The sequence below is a fragment of the Acanthochromis polyacanthus genome, chromosome 3 (genome assembly GCF_021347895.1).
Source record: "Acanthochromis polyacanthus isolate Apoly-LR-REF ecotype Palm Island chromosome 3, KAUST_Apoly_ChrSc, whole genome shotgun sequence".
Classification (NCBI taxonomy): Eukaryota; Metazoa; Chordata; class Actinopteri; family Pomacentridae; genus Acanthochromis; species Acanthochromis polyacanthus.
The window spans coordinates 21214386-21241232 of record NC_067115.1 but is presented as its reverse complement, the minus strand read 5'-3'; the positions used below and the strand labels follow the sequence as shown (position 1 = coordinate 21241232).

General features: G+C 40.7%; 1 protein-coding gene across 2 annotated transcripts in view; it reads left to right on the top strand.

The window, feature by feature from the left end:
• The first annotated feature begins 1444 nt into the window (after window positions 1-1444).
• Window positions 1445-26847, top strand: part of palm3 (paralemmin 3) — a 40581-nt gene continuing 15178 nt past the window's right edge. The window contains exons 1-3 of one of the 2 annotated variants that reach the window (XM_022193841.2): window positions 1445-2027; window positions 25179-25231; window positions 25787-25867. In XM_022193841.2, coding sequence (XP_022049533.2) covers window positions 25187-25231; window positions 25787-25867 — 126 coding nt within the window. In that variant the 5' untranslated portion in view covers window positions 1445-2027; window positions 25179-25186. The remainder of the gene's footprint in view (window positions 2028-25178; window positions 25232-25786; window positions 25868-26847) is intronic. The other variant, XM_022193840.2, reaches the window with a different exon arrangement.

The following is a 26847-nucleotide window of genomic DNA, read 5'->3' as shown; positions in this document are numbered from 1 at the left end:
ACCTTTGCAACATTGAAAACGTTTTAGGTTCAGCATACCTCAGTATCCCACTTCATAGGAGGCCCCTCAGGTAGCTAGATGGCTTGCTTCAACTCCAAGAGTCAACCCCTGGCTTCCACCTAGCATAAAGAAATACACTCATTAATGCAGCTATGGGCAGCTATAATCTACATTACAGTCACCTGTGAAGGCTATCCAATATATAACACTCATTTGTTAGCCTAATAGGTCCACCTGAAGCTAAGACTTATATAAATGTTGTGGTAAAAAAATAATACAAACACCTGACAATACCAGCATACAGTTCTACAGCAACACAGCCTCGAAGATAATCATCAAGCTGAATTAAAGGCATCTAACCTATGCATCAGTTGGCCAGTATTACCAACAATCATTGGCCTTTCACACATATGTTGGTATTGGTACTTATGTTGTCAAATACGCGCCACTCTGTTTTACTGAACATAATACAGAGAAAGATTCTTGTGCAGCTCTGACTCCACAGTTTGCAATACAACTTACAATAAAACCTACATCTTACGATGTGCAGCACATGTAGCAGAGCAGAGAGTGGTGTGGAGTCGAGCTTTATCTTCATGTCAACTACTTTGTGAATTACTTTACTGAAAAGTAAATAAACAATAGCTTCATAAGTTTGCTTTTCAAAATAACACAATACCAGTTGATACACAGACACAATGCTGGAACTTCTACATTCTAAAACTGGTATATGCCCCCCAAAAAATCCATTATTGTTTAGGCTCTACTACTAACCTGGACTTGCTGTAGTTTCACTGCACTGTCCTCTAAAGAGTGGTCTTTGTTTTTCAGCTTTTATATTAGTTTAATACTCCATTTTCCATGAAAAAATATAAAAGGTGACCTTATTATTCTTGCCATTGAGTAAAATGATTATTTTTAAGAGAGCAAACCAGAACAAAACATGACCGTATCATCAAAAATGGAGTTCAGTCTTTTTACACCCATAGTCTAAAGCTGACAGACAGGATGTGGAATCCAACATTTGGGCTGGAAGGGATTTTACACTTTCCAGGCAGCCCTTTCATACAGAGAAACATTTTACATCGCACATTATACTTTTACGCATTAAAATAGTTAAGACTTTCATTTATTGAGAAGTACCTTTTCTTTTTGCACAGATGCCTCATTTAATCAGAATCTGATAAAATGACATGGCCTTGAGCACTTGCAGGAAACAAAGACATTAAAATGAAATGTAATGCTTTAGTGATCATCAAATCATTTCTACATGGGACTTGCTTGAGCACATTAGACTGCGATGATATCATTATTAGAATAATACGATTTTTAAATGCAAAAAACGCGCTGGATCTTTTCAGCTGTGTGTGTGTGTGTGTGTGTGTGTGGGGGGGGGGGGTTGACTGTGTTCCAATGACTGTTAATTTCCAATGTGGCTGCAGATAGCTGGTGGTATCAGTAGTTAGAAGGAAGCAGAAAGCATCTCAACCTGTTGCTTTTGAGGAAAGCTGTTTATGTGCTCTGCAGCCATCCAGAGAGACAATAACAGGAAACATGAGGCTTCTGCTGCTGCTGCTGCTGCTGCTGTTGTGTGGAGGGCTGGCCTCACCGTAATGACTGGAGTCAGGTAACCACCGGACAGACCGACTCTATTCCTCCTCTCAGACGGGGTTTCAGACGCGAAGGGGAGGCGGGGAGACGCAGGACTGCTTCACCTTTTTTCCACCGATGCTGCCACTTTCAGTTTGCAGCAAAGTTTGTACAGCTTGAAAAAGTTTGATCGGTTCGGCGACGCGTCGTCTGCCGTTCATGCGACGACCGAGTCTTTTTGGACTCAACTCGGCGCGCAGGAGACTCAGGTGTTCCGTGTGCGTCGTGTGTTACTCCTCGTGCCATAGAAGTAACTGAGCTGGAAAGAGGACTGCTCTTTTTTCGCTTTTTGTGTGTCACTTGTCCTTTCTTTTTCAAACTTTTTATTTATTTTTACTCCTTCGCTTTATTGGACTTTATTGGCCAAGTTTGAGCAGGTAAGAGCATTTTGGATCATTACGCGCGACATTTTCTGCTTGAATTTGAGCACAAGTTTGGCTTACGTGGTGGGTTGACACCTTTTGAGTCTGGGCCAAGAGGTGGAAATGAGCCCAGCCAGAGCTGGACAGCCCCAGCAGCTGTTGACTTGTCTGACCTCTTTAAAGCATTGCAAACTAATGAGTTATACATTCATTAGAGCCTCTTTAAATATTATTTGGCTGTTCAAAAGTCACTTTAGTTACTATATAACCACCTTTGCTTCCTTAAACCCAGGCAAAAATTCACAGGGAATAAATTTTGCACTTAGACAAGAACTTAAAAGGCACAATGTGTGAACCTTATCATAGAGCTGCCATATTGTGTGTATAGTAATCTAAGTGTTTTAGGTTTTTCTTCTCTTGCAGAATATAATACTAACATTTTCTGTTTTCTCCAATTTTTCTGTCTGCCTGTGACTTTTATGAGTAATTAAGTCCAAAAGCCTGAACTCTTCAAAGTATTTACAGCAATTTTCTGGTGCAGTGGTTTCAGATAGTGGCTCTGTCCTCTGACACTTCTGTAGCTTCTGTTGCAGCTGCATCTAACCTCCAGCACACATAAACATCCCACACACACCAAGAGCACATCAAGATTTCGAGTCATGCCTATCAGATCAACCACACGTCTGTTTCTCTCACTCCCATGTATGACTCACCTACGTACTGCAAAACGTACGGCTGCTTTATCACTTTTTAGCCACAGTCACGCTAGATCTGTGTTGCTTTAAAAAGAAGCCAGTTTCGAACTTGCGACCCATCACACAAGCACTGCTTAGCATGCAGCTGAGCATACTGACTACAAGCAGAGATCCCAGCAGGGGCTCCTGACATGGTTCATCTTCTGTCAGGCTGAAGAACTGAGGGCCTCCAGGCCATATCCAGCGGGTGTTACTCACCCCTGGCTTAATTTGGCTGTCTGGGAAGAGTTATTTTCTTGAAGGTTTTGTTAACAAGCGTGCTTACGGCTTAGGTTTCAAAGAGAAGTTGCACATTAAAGATGTCTGTACGGGATATACAGAAATGTAGGTGTCACCTCAGGCAAAGAAACCAGCTGATTAGGGATCAGCACTGCTGTTTTATGGCACGGTAAAAAAGGAATCCTGATTTAGACAATTTCTGCTTTGGGAAATAGTGAATTTAACTTTAGCTTGTGTCTCCCTCTTTCAGACCTTCCTATTACAGGATGTTTAACACTTAACAGTGCTGCCATGACACACTAATATGCTGCAAATCATCTGCGCTTCTGCAATTGATCTGGACAGTTTTATCGGAAGATTTATTCTTGATGTCTGAACGTGCCTGGTGTTGTTAAAGCAGAACTAGATTTAGACTAAAATGTCAGCAAGACCAAGTTTCACTCTGTTATGTTGCTGTCATATTTCCAGCCGTGTGTTGTTCACTTCTTGTATATTTACACTTGTCTGTTCTAATTACCAGAATCGCTAATGTCTTCTTTGATTTGCCAGATAGCACATCTGTCTGCTGTAGACTTTTATCTTCCAGCTGTTTCACAATGTGTGATCAGACGGTATATAAAGCAAACATGAAATGCATTTTTGACTTCAGCCTTTGGCAGTTGTGTTGAACTATTTGTGGCATTTTGGCTGTCACTGAAGAATGCCATGAAGTATAACGTGTAGCTTTGTGGTCACGATTCCTCTTGTGCAGTAATCATACAAAATAGTCCATGTGTATACAAAGTCTCTATTTCTTTGTGAACGGGAAACAAATGGAAGTTCTGTGTGACTAAAAGTGATTTCCTCTGGTAGCCTGTTTGTTAGTGTTCAGCTGAAAAGTTTTTTGTCTTTGAGGCAGAAAAAAATAAAGCGTGGAGCCCAGGTCGATGGGCTTGTCTCTTGCAAAGCAGTTTAGTTTTGACAAGAATCTGCAGAAATCTACCCAAATGTATAAAGAAGGAGATAGAGGGGTAGAGTGGGCGAGACAGCAGCTAAAGACAGATAAAAGGGCAGCAGAAACTGTGTGGTCGTCAGCACCACCAATCAGCGGGAGTTTTATCTTTTCAAATCGTGTTGAAAAGAGCAGGAGAGAGTCAGACTCTGACAAGGCAGAGGGAGATTAAAAAACAGAAAGATAAAGGGGAGGAGACAAAAGAGTAGCTGGGAGTGATGAAACCCACCATTTCTTTGCTTGGCAAACTGGGTGATGGATGAATTTTCAACAGGAGGGAAATTCCTCACTGTCATATTGCCTAAAGCATATATCTGTCTGTCTGTCTGTCTGTCCTCAGTTTAAGTGGTAGTGGGTTTATACAGCTCTTTGCCCCTTACTGTAGTACTGTAATGAAGAAATATTTTCAGATTTCGACCGAGCATTTTACAAGGGTTTTGGTTTTCCCATTTAATGGTCTGTTCCAACTGCAGGTGTCACGAAGAATCAGATGAATAATGTCTCCTCACAGTTGTAGCGCTCTGACATTTTTCACGCTGAAGGTGTTGCATAAAAACACAGTTTGATTAAGTCATTTTCAGTCGCACAAAAACCTGATTAAAATGGACAGTTCAGCCACAATCAGCACCACCTCCAGCGATAATGAAGTTTTAGGTGGCAAAAAAGCTCCAGTTGTTGTTCTGCTGTATACTGAGTTTAGATTCTGGCATCATGATGACGTTACTGCTTTATCACCGAGAAGTGTCATTAAATTTCATGTTGTTAACAAAGAGGACAAATCCCAGATTTTGATGTTACAAGTTACACGTGTCCAACAGGAACCGTCTCAGTGGTTGCTTCAGTGTTTGATGTGCCCATGTTTATACTTGACCTTAAAGTGCTTATTGTGGAGCATTTCTGATTACAGATCCCCGCCTGCACATTGCGCTATAATATCAGACTTCTACCTTCCACTCTCTGTCTTAATGTGATGTTGCCACTGCTCTGTCTGTGTCTGTGCACAGAATGAACAAACACAACGCTCTTCACACTGTTATTATTATGGCTAAACAGAAAATTAGACTCAGATGGGCGGGTATGCACAAAGATGATTCACCTGGAAACAACAAATCAGTACACCGCTGACCACGTAAAGTTATATTTCTTTCTCTTATAAAGGTAGAGAGACCTCATCATTCATGTTTGTTTCCAAGGAAACGAATGCTGAGGAGAATTCCAATCATTATCCTTGGTAATGCATCTAAAATTGCAAAGTCCTGCAGCTCTGCTCTGCCTGTTCCCTTGATGACTTTCTTCTGGCATCGTCATTAGAGGGGATCCTACTTAAAATGCAGTTTCAATACTCTTCCAATTAAGTGTTGTACTTGTGAAGGGAGATTTATAAAACTGCTTAACATACATCATTGGCAGAAACATCCTGACTTTCACTCCATAGCTTGTTTCAAGCTTCAAAAATATACTTAATATCTGCTTTCATTAGATCCTCCCTGCTTGGTAAATGCCCACACTTTTCAAACCTGGCTCTAACACTGGCTTTCTGTTAAACAAAAGTCTGAGGACAACCGTCGTGGGTTCCCTGAAGTATTTTTTCTGACTATTAAAAGCTTCACTGAAGTCACTAAAGAAATTATTACAAGAGTTTCCCCTCCTCATCTTGAGGAAGCCAATATAGCGAGATGTGTAAAATGGGAGGAGTGTGTTTTTTAAGCAGGTTAATCTCAAAGTGTTACAGTTGGTGTTAGAATAATGTGTGTTGGGCTGATTTTCTATGTTAGGAGATACAGAAATAGAGACATGAGCTAAATTGGTCCCCAGTGAGCTCATTTAACCTTCGGCATGTTTCTGCATTATGTCACCGTGTCAGTCCAGACATGCCGGAGATACCGGCCACGCCCTGAAATTCAACTGTGAACTATAGTATGGATTTCACCTTTTTACCTTGTAGGTACAGAAGGCAGTTTTCAGACGTTTGAATCATTCTTCTGATGTGTCTGTGTGTGTGGTATTGCTTTCTTTTGAATTAATCTGTTGATTTAATGTTTGAAAGTCTTAGCTGACACTTGGTAAGGATAGAGAAACCTTTTCTATCTTTAGTTTGTTCTATTTGCACATTACACAATCTGTCTTTTGTCACCATCAACAATGTATTAATCAAGCGGACGAGGATTAGACGGTTAAGTAATGTGTTGTGTTTGTAAAGGTAATGGTCTGAGGAGATAACTTTAAAAAGACCTGAGCCGTCTGACAGGATAATATTTTAGCTTCTTAACTTCCAAGCATTCGTGAGCATCCTCCTCAATCATTTCTTTTTAAAGTCTAGTCTAAGATTGCATTAAGCTGTTCCATGTTCATTAGTCCTTTTTAAATATTACATGCCAAAAGTTAAAGAAAACTTGATTAAAAGGGTTATAATTTATACATCCTATATATTATACAAAACACATTTTAGAAAATCATCATAACGTAGTCTGGCTTTTCTGATGGAAGTCCAGCAGAAATGATTAATCAGCAACAAAATAGTCTGCTGCTTCTGCTAAACTATTAATCATTTAATAAGTACATTTCCATGCCTTCTCTGATTCCAGTTTCTCAGTTGTGAAGATTTGCTTCTTTTAATGTATTTATGTCACAGTAAGCCAAGGAACAAAACGAGCTATTGAAAGCTGAAAACTGGGCTTTTTAATATTGTGAGGGGCAATAAGCACCATTTTCTGACTTTTATTAGACCAAATCTAACACTAAATTGAAAACAATAATATAGTGGCATTAAGCGATAGTGAAAGCAATCTTTAGCTGCAGTCAGAATGCAGAAACTAGGATGCTTTGGTGTTTCTTTTTATGTGCAAATTAAACACTTGATAAATAATGCAGCGTCAAGATGTCAAGGAAAACCATATATGCATGGCTGTGGTTACTAGGTTACACTGTCAGTGGTAGAAGAATCTCACTGCTATATACTATCAGTAGCAAGTACCCCCAAAGATGTTTAAGTGAAGTGTGGGTATGTGTGCTTCACTAGAAAATCACAGGCACGTATTTAGTATTGGGAGATGTTTTAGGTTACACGCACAGAACTGAATGAACACAACGAAGCATTAATGGACACAGAACAAGGCCTACATTTTTTTTGTTTGGTGTGGGTGAAATTGAAGCTTTCTCACAGTTTAGCGATGCCAACAAGCTGTCTAATGTTGCACTTCCTTCCAAAGCTGCAGCTAATGTGTGATGTTGTTGTCTCATCTCTTATTTGATAAAATGCGCCTCGTGGCTGCCAATTCACAACAAATTTGGAAAAACCCACACCTGTTGCTACATCGCACAAAATGCCCATGGCAGATCTACTGTACGTCCCACACTCGGATGAAAATGACTTTCCAAGCTTTTTTTTTTTTTTTTTTAGAGTTTTGGTGCCTGTGGTTTCGTTCTGTGTCCTGGCACAAGTGCATGCCACATATACACTAGAAATATTGCTTTTCATCAGCGGAGGAGGCTTTGCATTTCCTGGTTTGCTGCTTTCAGGCGTACTTTTGTTGTGCGCGCAATTAAACTAAATATTCCTCCTTTTGTTGCAGTTTTTAATACTAGCTCTGTCAGTCCCACTTCCTAATTAATGAATTTGCCGACCAGACGGTAAAGGCAGGAAAGAGCAGTGGTCAACATGTGGAAACCTTTCCATCTTACAATGTGTCAGACTAACTGAGGATTGCAGGATTTCACACTAATTAAGGAACAGCATGATGTTTTAAGTTGCCATCACCCCGTTTTTCTACGTTTAACATTGTCCCTGACATATTGGAGTTTTTTTATGAACCATTTTTGTAGGTTTGTGCATCATTCTTACGGTTTTCTTGACGTGTGTTCTGTTTAATATTTGTATTGCCACTTTTTTCCCCTATGAATAAGGATAACTAAGCATACAGTTTGTGCCACAGACTTTTAACTATCTCTCCACCAGAGAATTAGTCTTGATGTCAGAGTGATTCTGCATATGTGATGAAGCAAAACCTCCTTTTTTTCCTAACCTTTTTCAATGGTGGGCAGCTCATATTATTTGCCTGCTCAGGACAAGAGTTACACACGTGGACAAAATTGTTGGTACCCCTCAGTTAAAGAAGGAAAAACCCACAATTCTCACTGAAATCACTTGAAACTCACAAAAGTAACAATAAATAAAAATTTATTGAAAATTAAATAATCAAAAACAGCCATTACTTTTGAATTGTTGATTAACATAATTATTAAAAAAAAACAAACTAATGAAACAGGCCTGGACAAAAATGATGGTACCTCTATAAAAGATTGAAAACTATTTGACCAGAGTGACATGATTAACTCAGGTGTGTCATTTAATTGACATCACAGGTGTTTCCAAACTCATAATCAGTCAGTCTGCCTATTTAAAGGGAGACAAGTAGTCACCCTGCTGTTTGGTGAAAAGGTGTGTACCACACTGAACATGGACAACAGAAAGCGAAGGAGAGAATTGTCCCAGGACATCCGAAAAAAAATTATAGACAAACATCTTAAAGGTAAAGGCTATAAGACCATCTCTAAACAGCTTGAAGTTCCTGTGACAACAGTGGCTCATATTATTCAGAAGTTCAAGACCCACGGGACAGTAGCCAACCTCCCTGGACGTGGCCGCAAGAGGAAAATTGATGACAAATTGAAGAGACGGATCGTTGGAATTGTATCCAAAGAGCCCAGAGCAACCTCCAAAGAAATTAAAGGTGAACTCCAAGGCCAAGGTACATCAGTGTCAGATCGCACCATTCGTCGTTGTTTGAGCCAAAGTGGACTTCATGGGAGACGACCAAGGAGGACACCACTGCTGAAAAAAACTCATAAAAAAGCCAGACTGGAATTTGCAAAAATGCATGTTGACAAGCCACAAAGCTTCTGGGAGAATGTCCTTTGGACAGATGAGACCAAACTGGAGCTTTTTGGTAAGGCACATCAACTCTATGTTCATAGACTCAAAAACCAAGCATACGAAGAAAAGAACACTGTCCCTACGGTGAAACATGGAGGAGGCTCAGTAATGTTTTGGGGCTGCTTTGCTGCATCTGGCACAGGGTGTCTTGAAAGTGTGCAAGGTACGATGAAATCTGAAGACTATCAAGGCATTCTGGAGAGAAATGTGCTGCCTAGTGTCAGAAAGCTTGGTCTCAGTCGCAGGTCATGGGTCTTCCAACAGGACAACGATCCAAAACACACAGCCAAAAACACCCAAGAATGGCTGAGAGAAAAGCGTTGGACTATTCTAAAGTGGCCTTCTATGAGCCCAGATCTGAATCCCATTGAACATATGTGGAAGGAGCTGAAACATGCCATTTGGAGAAGACACCCATCAAACCTGAGACAACTGGAGCTGTTTGCTCATGAAGAGTGGGCCAAAATACCTGTTGACAGCTGCAGAACGCTCATTGACAAATACAGAAATCGTTTAATTGCAGTGATTGCCTCAAAAGGTTGTGCAACAAAATATTAAGTTATGGGTACCATCATTTTTGTCCAGCCCTATTTCATTAGTTTGTTTTTTTTAAATAATTATGTTAATCAACAATTCAAAAGTGATGGCTGATTTTGATTATTTAATTTTCAATAAATTTTTATTTATTGTTACTTTTGTGAGTTTCAAGTGATTTCAGTGAGAATTGTGGGTTTTTCCTTCTTTAACTGAGGGGTACCAACAATTTTGTCCACGTGTGTATGACGTTGGTGTGTGGACTGACACGCACAGAACACAATATGTTGCCGTAGAGAGAGGAGGCATTCCACTGCACCAGCCTGTTGATCCACGGTTCAGACTGTGGCGGTAGGTGAAGTGCTGTTGACAGAGTTGTTATTGAAATATACACACGTGGACAAAATTGTTGGTACCCCTCAGTTAAAGAAGGAAAAACCCACAATTCTCACTGAAATCACTTGAAACTCACAAAAGTAACAATAAATAAAAATTTATTGAAAATTAAATAATCAAAATCAGCCATCACTTTTGAATTGTTGATTAACATAATTATTTAAAAAAACAAACTAATGAAATAGGGCTGGACAAAAATGATGGTACCCATAACTTAATATTTTGTTGCACAACCTTTTGAGGCAATCACTGCAATTAAACGATTTCTGTATTTGTCAATGAGCGTTCTGCAGCTGTCAACAGGTATTTTGGCCCACTCCTCATGAGCAAACAGCTCCAGTTGTCTCAGGTTTGATGGGTGTCTTCTCCAAATGGCATGTTTCAGCTCCTTCCACATATGTTCAATGGGATTCAGATCTGGGCTCATAGAAGGCCACTTTAGAATAGTCCAACGCTTTTCTCTCAGCCATTCTTGGGTGTTTTTGGCTGTGTGTTTTGGATCGTTGTCCTGTTGGAAGACCCATGACCTGCGACTGAGACCAAGCTTTCTGACACTAGGCAGCACATTTCTCTCCAGAATGCCTTGATAGTCTTCAGATTTCATCGTACCTTGCACACTTTCAAGACACCCTGTGCCAGATGCAGCAAAGCAGCCCCAAAACATTACTGAGCCTCCTCCATGTTTCACCGTAGGGACAGTGTTCTTTTCTTCCTATGCTTGGTTTTTGAGTCTATGAACATAGAGTTGATGTGCCTTACCAAAAAGCTCCAGTTTGGTCTCATCTGTCCAAAGGACATTCTCCCAGAAGCTTTGTGGCTTGTCAACATGCATTTTTGCAAATTCCAGTCTGGCTTTTTTATGAGTTTTTTTCAGCAGTGGTGTCCTCCTTGGTCGTCTCCCATGAAGTCCACTTTGGCTCAAACAACGACGAATGGTGCGATCTGACACTGATGTACCTTGGCCTTGGAGTTCACCTTTAATTTCTTTGGAGGTTGCTCTGGGCTCTTTGGATACAATTCCAACGATCCGTCTCTTCAATTTGTCATCAATTTTCCTCTTGCGGCCACGTCCAGGGAGGTTGGCTACTGTCCCGTGGGTCTTGAACTTCTGAATAATATGAGCCACTGTTGTCACAGGAACTTCAAGCTGTTTAGAGATGGTCTTATAGCCTTTACCTTTAAGATGTTTGTCTATAATTTTTTTTCGGATGTCCTGGGACAATTCTCTCCTTCGCTTTCTGTTGTCCATGTTCAGTGTGGTACACACCTTTTCACCAAACAGCAGGGTGACTACTTGTCTCCCTTTAAATAGGCAGACTGACTGATTATGAGTTTGGAAACACCTGTGATGTCAATTAAATGACACACCTGAGTTAATCATGTCACTCTGGTCAAATAGTTTTCAATCTTTTATAGAGGTACCATCATTTTTGTCCAGGCCTGTTTCATTAGTTTGTTTTTTTTTAATAATTATGTTAATCAACAATTCAAAAGTAATGGCTGTTTTTGATTATTTAATTTTCAATAAATTTTTATTTATTGTTACTTTTGTGAGTTTCAAGTGATTTCAGTGAGAATTGTGGGTTTTTCCTTCTTTAACTGAGGGGTACCAACAATTTTGTCCACGTGTGTACCTATATTCAAAGTTGCCAGATACTAAACATACTAAACAGAATTTTCAGCTCTCATTGATTTTTCTGAAGCCTTGGGGATTTTAAGTAGAAAACAGTTTAATTTGTTTATATGGCACTTTTTAAAATCAGGAGTACTCAACAGTTTCCTGATTTAACCTCCATGTGGAGACTGTTTCATAATCTAGAAGTAAGGACAGAAAATATTTGGTCGCTATTAATCTTGAACTTTGATCAAGGCATATCCAGGAGTCCTCCTTCTGATGACCTTGGTGGTCTAGTGCGCCTATCAAGGTTCAGCAACTCACTGGTATATAGTGGTGGTAAATTGTATAAAACTGTGAAAGTGATAAGAAGGGTGAAATAAAGCCCAGCACTGGAGTGATATGAGCAAACTACTGAGTTTTTGTTAGTAAAAGTGCAGTGACATTTTGGTCTAGTTTTAAACCTGTTAGAGCATCTCCTCGTGAAGACACAAAGTGATAGAACAGACTAAGAGGATGATTTCTTCTAGCTGTTTGATAAAGTGGGATGTAGTTTGGCTATGTTTCTTCTGCAAAATAGTTGGAATAACTGACTAAAAATTACTTAGAAATTTCTGGGCGCAAACATTCAAAAACTGTGTGCTTTTAGAAAAGACTTAAGGACTGGTCCCAGGATAGATCCTTGAGGAACTCCGGAGGTTGATGACGAGGTGAATCCAGCATTTGTGTGTCAATAAATACAAGAAATTCCTTTTTGTTTAATAGGAGAAGAACTATTTGAGTTGCGTGTTGGATATCCCAACCCACTTCTTCAATGTGGTAAAATAACAGTGCTGACATCAAGCCAGCTGAGACTGCATCTGATTATACCGATATTATGTTGGTATGAATAAGGCATTGATTGTGGCAAGTAAGTTACCAATTTACTGCAAATTATCTGCACAAAAAACTGGTGCAATTAGTATTTCTTTCATTTATGTTTTACAAATCCTTTGATGTGGCTTCTTCCTTCGTCATGTTGAAATCTGTAACTTCAGAGAGTGTTGACAGCTCTGTTGTCTTTAATGATTGATTGGAATTTTGTTTGTTCACAATGATAATGAGTAAGGAGGGAAGTTAAACATTACGTTGCATGGATCTAGACAGTTGCAAGGTGACTGAACGCCCTTGCAGACTAGATTTAAACAAACAGTGTAGTTTGACATTGCAAGGTCAGCTGGACAGCTGGTAGTGAATAAGTTGTTGTTTCTCAAAGTTAAGACAGAGCAGAATAAAAAAATAGGTGTAAAGAGAATCTGTTGAGACTTGGTTTTACTGCACATGCAGATAGTTTTTTGTGATGGTGTAATGTGGTGTCCCCGTGTTGTTTAAATATGATTTAGGCTGCAGTGTGTGAGAATGTGTGTATAATCGTGACTGAGCTGTGGGGCCCAGCGACACACAGGCCTACAGGCTTTTGACTCCATGACAATAGTGAAAATGAACCAAGACCGGATTACACCAGTCCTGCATTCCTCTCCAAACCTGTTTGACACACATACACACACTAATCCTGCACACACACACAGATCATTGAAGCAGGCCAGTACATGTCTTACACACTCTTGTTTCAAGTGTGAAGACAACATGTGCCAACAAGAACAGCGTCTGCATGTGTGCATATGGAGAGTCATAAAATGCATTTGTAGAAAATTCTAAAATAACGCTTAACAGAAAGAGGCCACATCATTAGTGAGTCATAATAGGAGTGACTTTCACTCTGGTTCATCAGTTCAGCTGCAGCACTATTGTGTGGTAACTTGTGATTAAATGAAGCTGTGAGGCATTCTGCCAAACAACACGGTTTTAAATTGATTGGTATTTAATCCAGATTCAGCTCACAGCTTTTACTTATTGTATTCCGTTGCACTGTGGGAATGTCACCTGTCAAAACCTGCTTTCCATTAACACAGTTGAACGTCCTCCTAATGCGCAGTGTGGTGAGTGTTCAAACCGCAGAGCAAACGGATAACCTGTAGCCGGCAGTATTAATGAAGATCCACACTGACAGCGTGCATCAGAGAGCAGAGGAGGCAGGGCCAGTTTGTTTGGGTTAAAAAAAGGTCATTCTGCCTTTATTTTGGTGGTGCTTTGTCAGTGCACAGATTTGCTGATGCCTCCCTGTCACACTGGCCCTGCGGCGAGCAAATGATTTGTCAGTTGTTTTTGTGCTTAATCAATGAATGAGCCCCACAGAAAATGTTAAATATCTTTGTTTAATTACTTGAATTACTCAGTCTTCAAATCTGTCAATTTTCTGTTGATTGAATCCTTTAGAGGTGAATAATTTAAGCATGGCAAAAAGACAACATTACATATGCATTTTTAAAGTTAACTAATTTAAACCAGTCTTTATTTTAACCAGTTTTTTAGTACAGTAATTACTATAATGAACTTGACATGATTCTGAATTCCCGAAATGTGAAAATCATTGTTTTTCTGTTAGAAAAAGTGTTCCAATTTTCTTGCAGGTGCACTACGGCAGATACAGTTACTGTCATACATCTGTGCATGTGTCTGCACATGTCCTGAGACTTGGTTTTGACAAAATGTCGAGGGAACCATTGAAAGGTGTGCCACTGTGAGCTTGATGTGTGCAGGTAGAATGTCTGTAGTGTCACAGCCTCGAGTGTCTTGTCAGGATTTGTCAGAACACGTCTCAAACTCTGATCCCTGTCTTCACATCACTTCCTTGAGTTCCTGTTCTTTCACTGATTTTAAACTCTCTGGTTCCCTGACAGATTTTCATTTATATTATGTCTGTGTCTTGTTCATATCTTTCATTGTGTCCTTTCATTTTTGATTGATGAGGCTGTCACCCTGCTTCTCATGATTTGTTAACTGTGAAGTAGATAAGACAGATTAAGAGGACTGAGATATTTTAAAATTACAGGTTCACGCACACAGCTTGAGGCGTTTTATATGATATAGTACTGGAGTATACACCAATCAGTCACAAAATGAAAACCACTAAAGACACCTGCCTGTGGTATGTAGATCTCCTTCGTGCCACCAAAACACAGCACTTCTGAGTGTCGTGGTGGAGTACCTGGCACTACAATATTGGACGCTGATTCTTTGGCTTTTGTGGGATGCGACCTCCATGGATCAAACTTGTTCTGGCTCATCCTTTTGATGCCTCATATGATCAGGGGAGTTTGCGACCTGGATCACTGTCTTGGGTTCTTGGTCGTGTTTCTCGAACTGTTCCTGAGTGGTTTTCTGCATTGTGAAGGGATGCATTGTACTGCTCCTAGAAGGAGGCTGCTGCCCGTGCTGTTGCCATGGAGGATGTGCTTGGTTTGCAGCGGTGTTGTACCGGCCAAAGTAACATCCACATGAATGCCAGGACCCAAGATTTCAGAGGAGAACATTGCATTGTAATGAGATGGTCAATGTTCTACACTAAACCTGTCAGTGGTTTAATGTTGTGCATGTATTAAACAACACTGACACTGTGCACCAAATTCAAATATGCTGTTAAACATTCAGAAGCTTTTGCTACCCTATAGTCTTCACTCATCTGCAGAGTGTCGTGTCACAAAATCCTCATGGGTTAAAAACTGACGTTTCCCCTCTGATCTCCTGAACATGAGCACTAATATATGCCTCAGCTGTCTGTCTGCACAATGTTTTAGGAGATAAAGCTGTAGATGGAAGGAATCTGTGAATACCAAAACACTGAAAGGACAGTGATTAACTGACTTAAGGTGTAAGGGCAACAGTTGATAAGCCATTGTCTCCTGTGCTGTAGTTATGCAAGGTCATGACTGAGTGTACAAGTAAACACAAGAGAGAGCAGTAAACCAGCTATTAGCTGGTGCTTTCATGGTGGTAGGTTGTAATGTACAAGCATTCTCCACATGCTTTTAAGAGATTTCACAGAGGTCTGTGAAATATGGTTGATATATATAAGTTCAAAGTAATTTTCAAGCTACCTTGTTATATTAATTATATTAAATCAAGCTATTTATATGTGTAAAGTGAGAGCTTTAACAGCCAGCTATGATTAATTTTAATTGCAGCTAAATCGCAGACCTGAATGTGATTATAATCAATGACTGAAAATGATAAATGATGTGATGTGATATAATGAAAATCTTGAAGATTAGAACTTATATAGGACTGTGGAAAGCAAATTTGTAGAATAATAAATGCTGACATTGGAGCATATCATGACGGTATGATTTTGTTCAACTGCACCTTCCCCTTAGAAATGTAAAATATAACTCTTCAGAAGATTATATGTAAGAATGTAATAAGTCATTGGTTTTAGTTTACAAAGCCCAAAGTGATAGATTAGTCTCTGATGTCTGTGAAATCAATATAACATACAACATCATCTATTCTTATTCATTCTCATTCATATCCACACTGACTGTGTGTATTTGCATAGAATATGTGTGAACATACTAAATACATTTATTCATCTCTTGTTTAATTTTATTTTTCTTTAATATTCCAGCTTGGTGCATATAAACCTTTGGAACAACTTAACTGATCTCAAAGCTGTTATGCCTCAGCTGATTATCACTTTTAAAACTGAACCGTTCTGTGTACAGCTGGACCAGTGTAACAATCTGACTTCTTCACTTTGGGATTAAACAGATAATCCTGCATGTTAATCACACACAGCGAGCCAAGATGACTCACCAGAGCTGCATAGCGCGTTATTCCTCATCCTCACCATGCATATGTATGCTCCAGATGACCGTGTTAATCTCTGCCACCCCTCTGATGATTTGATGAGTGGATGACAAGGTTTTTACAAAAGCTTCCCCATGCTTTTGCTTTTGATCTGTTGCTCAGCTTAATGGTGGTGGAACTAATTTTCTTAACCCAAATCCTTCCAGACTTAATATTTAAAATGTGTGTGGCAGATGGTGATTTTGACATGACGGGCAATCAGAAGCTCGCCTATATTGGGAGCCACTTGGAGGGCAATGCCATGCAGTATATGCAGCCATATACAGTAATTCGACTTATTTCAGACATCTGTGTGTTCGGCTGGAGACATAATGGCTGCGCAAACTGTGGTTGACAGCATAGAAAATGTCAGTATGCACCGTAAGGCAAATTTGGTAGATAATTATGAAAGATACAAAGGAAAATGTGTTTCCACTTCAGTCCAGTTGCAGGTTTGACTAGAAATGTCCATAATCAGTAACTGCCGCCCTTTCCGAGCTTTTGTGCCACGAGTGGAGAAAAACACATTGTTGGTGAATGCAGCCTGACTTTTGTGGACCCATGTAACAAGGACGTTGGATGACAGTCGGATAAACTGACCAGTGTTATCTGTCAGTCCATGCGCCCTAATGTTTGCAGCTTTTGGTTTTGGATTGTCTGTAATTTTAGCAGAGTGAATACAAATCTGGAAAATAACCAAGCATAGCCAAACTGTCTGCCTGGGTTCAGACTGAATGAACCGAACTGCAGGTTGGCAAAAGAAAATCCCTAAAGACTCTAGCTAAACCTAGAAACATCCACGCCACATTACTTTCTGGATCTGCCCAAACAGAGATCAGATGGAGTGCTACGGGTGCGTATTTTGTGCATTAAGTATTCCTGCAGTTGAAAACTGTGGGCAGAGCAAGTGAAGGCAAAGACCAGCCTACCTCCTGCTGAACAGAGACTCTATTGTGTATACGTGTGTGCGTGTGCGTGCATGTGTGTACGTGCGGTACCTGACAGAACACCATTGATCCCCCTCAATCCTTTTTTTGGCTGTATGACTTAAGAGACAAAATGAGAGCAAAGAGAATTTGCTCCTTTGAGGTGGTATTGTTTCATCGTTGTCTTCTTCCTCAGCTCTGTTTAGTCAGATTGTCAGTGCATTAAACTTGCTTTAGTCTAACCACTGAACACCGGGACCGTTGGAAGATTTCTTTTGATTTTCCCTTGCAGTGATGCCTTTGATGCTTTCAAGCGAATGTGCTCCCTTGTGATCATTTGTGCGTACATAGCTGCAAAGTTAATACACTGATAAATATGGGACTGGTAGGTTGATGACTTCTGCTGTGCTATTAAGTGCACACATTATTTGAGCCTCTGCGTTACTTAGATGTGAGGCGGCGGTCGGACTGTTGTGAGCGGGGTTAAAAGCTTCAAGGTAACTCTGTGATGCATGTCGTTGATTTTGACAATCCTCGGATCCAAAGTCTATTACACTGTTAGCTCTGTGACGTAGAGACACACACAGATCGCACATTAACCTTCCTTTTTTTTCTCTCAGATGCACACACACACACACACACAGCAGTGGAATGCAGTGTTTTCATTCTCCTGACCTGGACTGTCAATCAAAGGAATTTGGCTGTGTGCTGTTGCAGGAGCACCATCCAAGCTACACAGATTCCACCCATACCACCCACACATGTACAGTACACACACGCGCACAGACACGTGCACGTAGACATTACGCACGGTACACACACAAACGCACCCTGCCATCGTGTGTCAGTTTTATTTCTGTCGAGATACGCTGTATATCCATCTCCAATAATGCAATTTCTGCTGCAGAGTCTGTAAAGCAGCTGAAAATCAATAGCTGATGAAAAAGCACTTTACAACAATTCCCTCTGTCCATCTCTCAACCTGGAGAGTGATTGCCTCTTTGATTGCCCCGTCTCTGATTGAAGTTCAATCTAGGAATTTGTCTTAGAGTTAGTTTGCTGAGTGTTTAGGTCGGGCTCTTCCTGAGCAAGGGCCGGTGACGAGAGCAGAGGATGTGCAGGTTCAGAGGTCAGGGTCGGTGCGATTGCGTGTTCTGATGCTAATCGTCTGGAGGAAGGTGTTTGTGCTCTTCCTGTCCCTAAACACAAAGGTGGAAGGATATTTCCAGCTTGCAGTGGCCTTGGAGTACTTTCTCTCTGTCTCTGTCAATGTTTTCACACTAGAGAATAAATGTGAAACCATCCAGATTGGACTTTTAAAACCTTTAGTCTCGGTCTAAATAGCATGCATTTTTGGAAAAAAAAAAAGCTTCTATCTTCTTTGACTCTATTCAGTTCTGCGGCTTAAATGCTACTCTCAACTGCTCCATTCCCTGAGACTAAAAAGAACTCCAGCAATTTTGAACAGAAGCAACCAGAAGTGGCGCGTAGAAGCAACATTGTAAATGAGCCTGAAGCAGATGAACTACAGATGAACAGAGCTGATTCCAGTGTAGCATCACTAATACAGGTATTGTAAATTAATAAAGCTATTAATGTTGGTACTCAGATGTGCTTACAGTGTGTAATCCAGAGCACACAATCTGATAGTATAACACTACCTGCTTCTCACTCTCACCTCCGTCACCTTCATCCCTCCCATTTCTCCAACAAATGGAGCAGAATCCTCGGTGTGCAGAGAAGTCGGGTGGCCAGCGGTCTAACAGCAGCATAATTGCATCTTCACACGAAAACAAAATGTCACCGGGTGGCCTTTTGGTGACTCCTTCTGCTCCTCCTCCAGCGCCTTCATACCTTGAGGTTATTTTAGCAGCTTACCATGCGATGTTTATTCAGCGGCCAGTCTGTTACTTGTAGAACACTTTGCATGTCTTCCTGATGTAAAGAACATCTTAGTTTTTTAGTCAAAGCCATGCCGCATTCTAGCCATGTGTCTTTTGTCGTAGATCTTTTATTCTGTTATATTTATGTGATGACTACAATGTTTAAGTCATCAGAGAAGTGTGGTTAATATTTTATCTCAGTCTAGTGAGGACAAAGAGCTGCCCCGTGTCACAGTCTTGTTAGAGTCCCATGACCCAACGTTCAGTTTTCATGCTCCACTGCAGCTCATGTCCATCCCTGTGAAGTCCCAGTCAGTGACCCTGTACTCTCACCTGTCTGCCACATCCATGTTTTAGTCAAATATTATGCTTGAATAGGCAAGTTTCAAACCCTGAAAACACGTGCATGAGCAGCTTATCTACATTACATCTCTTGGATCTACTGTGCGCCACCACTGACCCTACATACTGCAAGCAAGTCGACAGAGAGCAGCAGGAGACATCAGAGGAATGTAAGTGCTGCCTATCAGCGAGCACTGATTGTGCTGATTGTCTCTCCTGCAGTCTATTCAGCGAACCTTCTTTTTAGACCCTCGGAAAATTAAATGCTAATGCTTCGGCTTTTGTGGTGTTTGCTCAGACTGAGAATAATGATGACTTTTCTTTACATATGCGCTGTGATTTGGATTCAGCTGAACACAAAATAGTTTCTGAAAGAAGTTCTTCCGGCCTTCTGATTAAAAAAAACACAGCAACGTCTTGTCTTGTGGAAATGGCAACACAGCTTAAGTTCCTAATTTTGCATTCATTTATGCAGTCAATTGTGCACTGCCTATGAGTGTATGTCAGAGAAAGCCGTGAGATGTGATAATAAACGATTCTTAGGGTTTTCATTCCAGACACCCTACTGTGTTTCCATCTGTTCCCACAGAGCTAATGTCGCTACACCAGCGCTTGGCATATAGACTCCATGACACCCCACTAGGCAAATATACATTGTTATATAAACATGCACACATACGCTGAAGGTAAATATACACCACATTCTTTTGCACCATGCCTGGAGGAAAGAAAGAAAGCCTGGTGGTGGTTTGCAGTTAGACTGAGTGACTGAGAGGCAGCTGGACTTCTTGGCCTTCCAGTTAAAGGTCAATAATCCCTAAAAGCAACAGGGATGGTAGTTATTATTTTTACTTAATGTAGTATTTTTTGTGATCCTCAACTTTAACACTGAACTAGTTAATCAAATAATTACTAGTAATTAGTGAATCAACTGAAAATGAATTGGCAGTTATTTTAATAGTTTGAGTAATTTATCAAACAACAATGCAACTTTAAGGGTTAGCTGATTTTCACTATGGAATTTTAAACTAAATTTACATTTTTTTGAAGAACTACAGATCTACAGCGTGTCACATCTGCAGATAAAACCACTGATGGAATAACCAAGTCATCTCAAGTCACTCTTATTTTTTTTAAATTATCTTGATCCTCCTGCTTTTCCAATAGAGAATATAGACCAACTTTACAGATTAGCTTTGCAAGTTTAAATATTGCAATTTAGACTTCGGATATCTCAATCTCAGATCATGACAAATTTGAACCGATCGATGTTCACATAAGCCTAAATCTGATCATTTACTACCACTATATGATGCAGGCTCAAGGGCTGCTGATTCATATGTCACTGGGATGTCGAAATGTCAGCCTAAGAGATCACAAGTTCACATAATGTGTGCTTCATGCTCGTTAAATGTCACACAAGACTTTGTCATGTTGCCCTTTATGAGATAAACTCCCACTATGCTCTCTGCTGGCCACCACACTACTGCTTACCTCCTCTGGTTGCTACAGTACTGAGCACTAACTGGTGGAACAACCAGACACTACAACTAATATACAATACTGTGTAAGTCTGTATTATCAAAGAAAATAGCATTGGATCTCGGACAATACTAAAATGAAATGGATTAGATTAGGGGGGAAAACTTGATTGGGCCATTCTTAGTTAATCTGACAATATTAAATATAATACAAATTTATTTGGTCAGCTTACTTTGGTAACCTTAAGAAGCTACAGTGTTATTATTACTATTCAAAATTATACAGAAAACCCAAATCCAAATATTCCCTTTTGAACAAACACTTTGCCACATCATTGCTGAATTAAAAATGATTAGTTAGTAATGAGAGTATTTGTTGATTTCAATCACAAATCAGATTATGGGGGCGGCATGGCTCAGTGGGTAGAGTGGCCGTCTTGCAACCGGAGGATTGCCGGTTCGATCCTTGGCCCGTTGTGCTCATGTCGAGGTGTCCCTGAGCAAGACACCTAACCCCTAATTGCTCCTGATGGGTCGTGGTCAGCACCTTGCATGGCAGCTTCCGCCATCAGTGTGTGAATGTGTGTGTGAATGGGTGAATGTGACATATCTTGTAAAGCGCTTTGGGTACCTTGCAGGTATAGTAAAGCGCTATATAAATACAGACCATTTACCATAAATCAAATGATTAAGCTCTGAAATGGCTGAAAAAGCCCATCATTCCTGAAGGCCAAAGTGACTGTTGTTACTCGAATAAAAATTGAAAGAGTTCCAGTTTCTTCTCTCTTTACAATGGCAGAATGTCACTGATGTTCTCATATTGTGCAAGCGGACTCTGTCACACCACCATCGTTTATTGGGACACTTTATGAAAGTGAGAGGCATGGCAACAAGTTTAGAACCATCTGTGTGTGTGTTTTTTTTTTTTTACTATGACAAATCAAAAATGTCAACCGTGCAAATGGCATTTTGAGTAATCAGTAAATTAACTGACCGCTGTAGTACTAATGTCCAGCAGAGCTTTCCACAAGTGCCAAACAGCCACCTACTGGTTTAAGTACAGCCAAATATTTATTATATTCATTTTTAATTTTACTAAAATGCTTTTGAACAAGGTGCAGTTCACTTGGTGTGTACATTTACAACCATTAGCCTCTGCTTCAAAACAGTGCTCACTCCCACATGCCCCAGTTAGAATCAGTGTAGTGACATTAAAATGTGCCAGAGGACAATTCGAACTTCTATGCCCATTTTTTATGCTTTGGGTGGGTGTGTGTCTGTGAAGCCCCCCTAGCTGGCTGCTCTTTCCCGCTGACTGACTCCTCCACATCCTTGTGGAAAGCTCAGATAAAATGTGCTTCTTTCCTCCATCTGGACTACCATTCCTGTAGCCTCAGCTCTTTTGTGTCTTTCGCTGTTTTGCCATCGGTCCATTTTGTGACAAAGTGTGAATGAGGTATTTGGAGGGTAAGAGAGGCCAACTGGGAGATGTAAAGTGGCAGAGACTGTGTGGGGGGGTCATGCCGCTGAGATCAGGCAGCCTACATGCTCAACTGGCAACCATTTGCAGAGAACCCAAATTGCTGCCTTCAAACCAGACTGCTTTTATTGGAACTGATCCTCGCTGGTCTCCAACAGGTGTTTCAAGTGAATCTGTTATTAAATAAAGTAGCAGCTGAGCTATGTTCATGCTCATGTGCCATGCTGGGTTTTAACTACTGCGGTTGAGATATATTAGATATAGTGTGAATTTACAGAGGCAAAGGTGCAGTGCAGATTTTGAGTCGCACAGCACATTTGTGCGTTGCTGTGCTTTCTAAATACAACAAGATGATTGTGGGAGTTGTGTGAAAATTCACAGTTGAGGTGCAAAGATTTGTGTTTAAAATACATATTTCACATTACTAAAACATCAAATTAGTTTTCAAAGGGTGGACACTGGCCAATAAAGAATATACATTATTTATAGGGAATCTTGAATGATTTATAGTATCTACAAAGCTCTCATCCTGATTTTCAAATAATGTCATTTTATGTTATGCACATCGATTACATTTCTCTCCTCTTTTATCGGCCACATTACATAGGTGTTTGGAGGGAGTTTCTTCTGAATTCAGGACATATATTGTGTACAGTAGTGGTTTGTGGTTTGGGGCTGCATTAATGAAATGATCTGTAGAGCTGCAGTATAGTGTCACAGGTCATTCACACTTCGTTGATATTAGGAGGTCTGAATCCCAAACCAGTCGCTGCAACTCATGTCACCTTGTCCCCTCTCAATTTATTTTTCTGCCTGTCTCCGTTCCAAACATCTTGACTTTCTCTGTCTCTCAACTTTTTGACTTTGTCAGCCTTCCCTTCTCCACCCTTCTGTATCGTGTCTAATTATCGAAGTCAGTGTGTGTCTATAGGGAGCTCCTCAGTACCTCCTCATCAAAGCCTCTGTTTGTGTTTGCTTGTTTATCTCTAGCTGCTATTCTAGGCGCTCTCCTGGAGCCCTGATGAGACACAAGCCTCTGCTCCCTACGGAGGCTTATACTGTAAGCTGTCACTGCACCTCCAGTCATTCAAAACCCTGCAACAATATGATTTTGTCTCTGTCTACCTCTGTTGCTCTTGAAGGGTGCATTCTCTCTTGTCTTTCAATCTCTCTATATATTATTTATATATATTCTCATACCTCTTTCTGTTAAAGCTTCCTCTGTGTCTCCTTGAGTTTTTTTTTTAAAGATCTACAGTGGAATGAAAGGCATGCTAGAGGTTGTTTCCCCATCAGAATGTTTTCCCTTCACTCTTCCTCTTTCATCCTCGTCTGTTTTCCCCTCCATACAAAGTGCACCTGCATTTTCTCATATTGTTTCATATGGGACTTTTTCCCCTGTGACCCCCCAAGAGCGACCCCACACCTGAAGCGTGCCAAAAGGAATCCCTCAGGTGTTGGTAAGATAAAGTTTCTCGCTATGATAACTGAGAACCCCTTAAAGCTTTAAAAGATCTACTATATTGGTGGAGCAACGATAGCATAAGCTCTACCGAGTTGCCTTCTGGGGAGAAATGAGAGCTCTCATTTGTAGAGCGTGCCTGTCAGCATGTGGAGGGTGTTTTTTTTGGGAGAGGTAATGTGGCCGAGGGTAGATATGTTTAAGCGTATTCAGGAAGTTTATTATATTTTATTGAATTGTAAGTGTTAGTGTCTAGTTTTACCCTGAAATCTAGCGTCACCATTTAAATTTTATGTTGCTTTCAGCGTCCTGAGGAATTTTCTGTTCGGGAGGTTTTGCAGGTTATCGTCTGGAAAGTGTTTTGTGTGTGCATGGTGGCACATATTTTGCGCTTCAAAGCCCTGTGATGGCGATTAGCGACAATAGCTGTGACAGCGTGGCATTTGGAACAGAAATGGGGCCCTGTATTACTCAGATCTCTCCCAGTGTGACATCTCGGTTGCTGTGATGGATAAATGCTTTTTGGTGTAGGACAGAAGTCTTTATACATCACACAGGATTGTTGGTGATTGGAAGATTGTTGCTGCAAAAACTCCCATCTTCTGTAACACTATAATTATTTTTCTATCATTTGAAGCCTTTTTTTTAAACAAAACCCACCTAGTGCAGAATGACATGGGCCAAAAATAGGTGTTGTTTTCTCCTGAGAAGTTTACTTGTATTTTTAAGATGGAAGGTTTGCCTCTAAAAGCAGAGGTATGGCTTGTGATAGCAGGAACTCACTAATGACTGAGTTGCCATGAGCTGGTTGCTATGTATGGCTCTGCTCTATGCTCTGTCATGTTCTGTGTTTTGGGAGCTCAAATATTGTCCCATTTAATGTCAGCTGCAGGGAAAAACAAATATTGCCAATGCTTATTTTCTTAGAGATGCCTGAGGTTGTGTCATGACAAACCCAAAAAGCAGAGTGGAGGTATAGGAGAGACATTTTTGTGAGGATTGTGGGTCATTGTGGCTTTGAAGATGATGCCACTTGCTAAATTGCAAAGGCTGTCTGTGATCTTATTACCACTCATCAGCTGCCTCTATGCTCTCTGATGTAGCAGAGATGAGACTCCTGGAGTTTGACACAGAAATGCTGTTTGATTCTCTGCTTGGTACACCCGTTCGACCCCAGACAGCTTTTGCACCTGCAAGGACAAAATAACAGACTAAAAAGGACCCAAAATGGACAACTCAGCAACAGATAGATTTAATAGGAATTTTAACAAAGTCCAGAGAGTCCATCTGAAATAATAGCTTGAGCATCTTCCATCAAACCAGTGAACACGACAAACTCTGGGAATAAATGAACCCAGCTGACTTGTCTCGTTTTTGTTTAACCTGTGATCTCCAACCTTCGATCCTGTCTTGTTGTGTCACAGGTGCCGAGATGGATGAGGCGGAGAAGTACAAACAGCGACTGGAGGCCATTGCTGTGAGTCTACACACACACACACACACACACACACACACACACACACACACACACACACACACACACACACACACACACACACACACACACAGAGAGAGAGACGTTTATCTGTATACACAGAGAAAGAGAGGGTGAAGAGACTAAGCTGTGCTCTTGGAGCGGTCCATAGCTCTTAAATAATTTATTGAGTGTGCAGTGTGGTGAGCCAGGGTGTCCCTGGTCCCACGAAAACAACACCAGTTTGCCATGAGGACAGCTGCTTTGAGCATTTTGGGAAATAGAGTAGAGCTAATGTCTATGGTGGCAGTGTCCTTATGGCAGATGGCTGACCAGGTGTCCTAATTTTACTTATTCACAGTCATGTCTTATTCTCTGATGTCTCTTCACTTTCTTTGTTACTGTTTATCTACCTCAGCCCGTTCACATGTTCTTTGGTCTGCCTTTTCTCTTTATTTGAATAAATTACTCCTCCAGCTCCCACTCCCTGTCTACTAAACTCTCAATACATCTATGTTCACTGTCTTTGTTTGCACTTGCTTCTCTTTCCTTTTCCAGGAGAAGCGTCGCCTGCAGGAAGAGCAGGACAAAGCCAGAAGAGAGATGGAGGATGAGAAGCTCAGACTACAGCAGCTCAAGGTCTGACACATATTCGAGAGGATCTAACCTGTCTCATTCATTTACACGCATCCTCACTCACGCACACATGCAGCCTTAATTTCACTCAGCTAAAATCCTCTGTAGACTCATTCTGGCTTGTTAGCAAGCAGATTGAATCCAAATTTATTTCCTTTTAGCACACAGTCACACACACACACACACATATACACAGTTGAACTGTAAGTACAGCCTTCCACATTTCCTGGTTCTGCCAGTTTCTCACAAGGTTAGAGGCGAGCCTTCCTTTGCTGAAATCAGATTTTATGTGAGTGTTTACACGCTCTGCAAGTCACAGAGCTGCTCTATTGTTTTCACATCATTTCCAGACTGGCGTTCCCACTTCCTACTCCACTGTGTTATGCAGTCCCTGAGGCACATTCCTCAAATTGTGTGAAATTTGTGCAGCAAAGGTTTCAGTGCATACTGGTATGCATGCATGTGTCAGTGTGGTCATGCAAGAGAATGGTTTGCATGTGAGTTTGTGCGCAGCTGTCCAAACATGAGTCGCATTTTTGAGTGCAAAATCAATTTGCCACAGGCTTCACAGATTAATCTTAAATGGTTATTCTGATACTTGCTCTCTCATGAGGAAAAAATCATCTCAGCTTTTATATATTCATTAGCTTTGACATTGACTTTAACCCCGGGGTAGATTCAAGGATGTGATAGCACGGAGCGGCAGCTTATACGCACCTCCTGACCTGCAGGGAAGTTTAGAGAGGGCTGAGTCCAGCTAGCTACAGGCAACGAGAGGGAACAGAGCCAGGCTTGTTCTGCACTGTGTTAGGAAACAGAGGTGGTATTGTGACGCTTATAGTTAAGTAGGTAGCTGCTGGCTAACAGTTGCCAAATTTTGGAAACATTAGCCCATAAGCTGGAAGGGAGCATTATATTTGATGTTTATATACATCGTTTTACTTTATACAGTAGAAAGAAAGTGTAGCTGTTGTGAGTTCGTG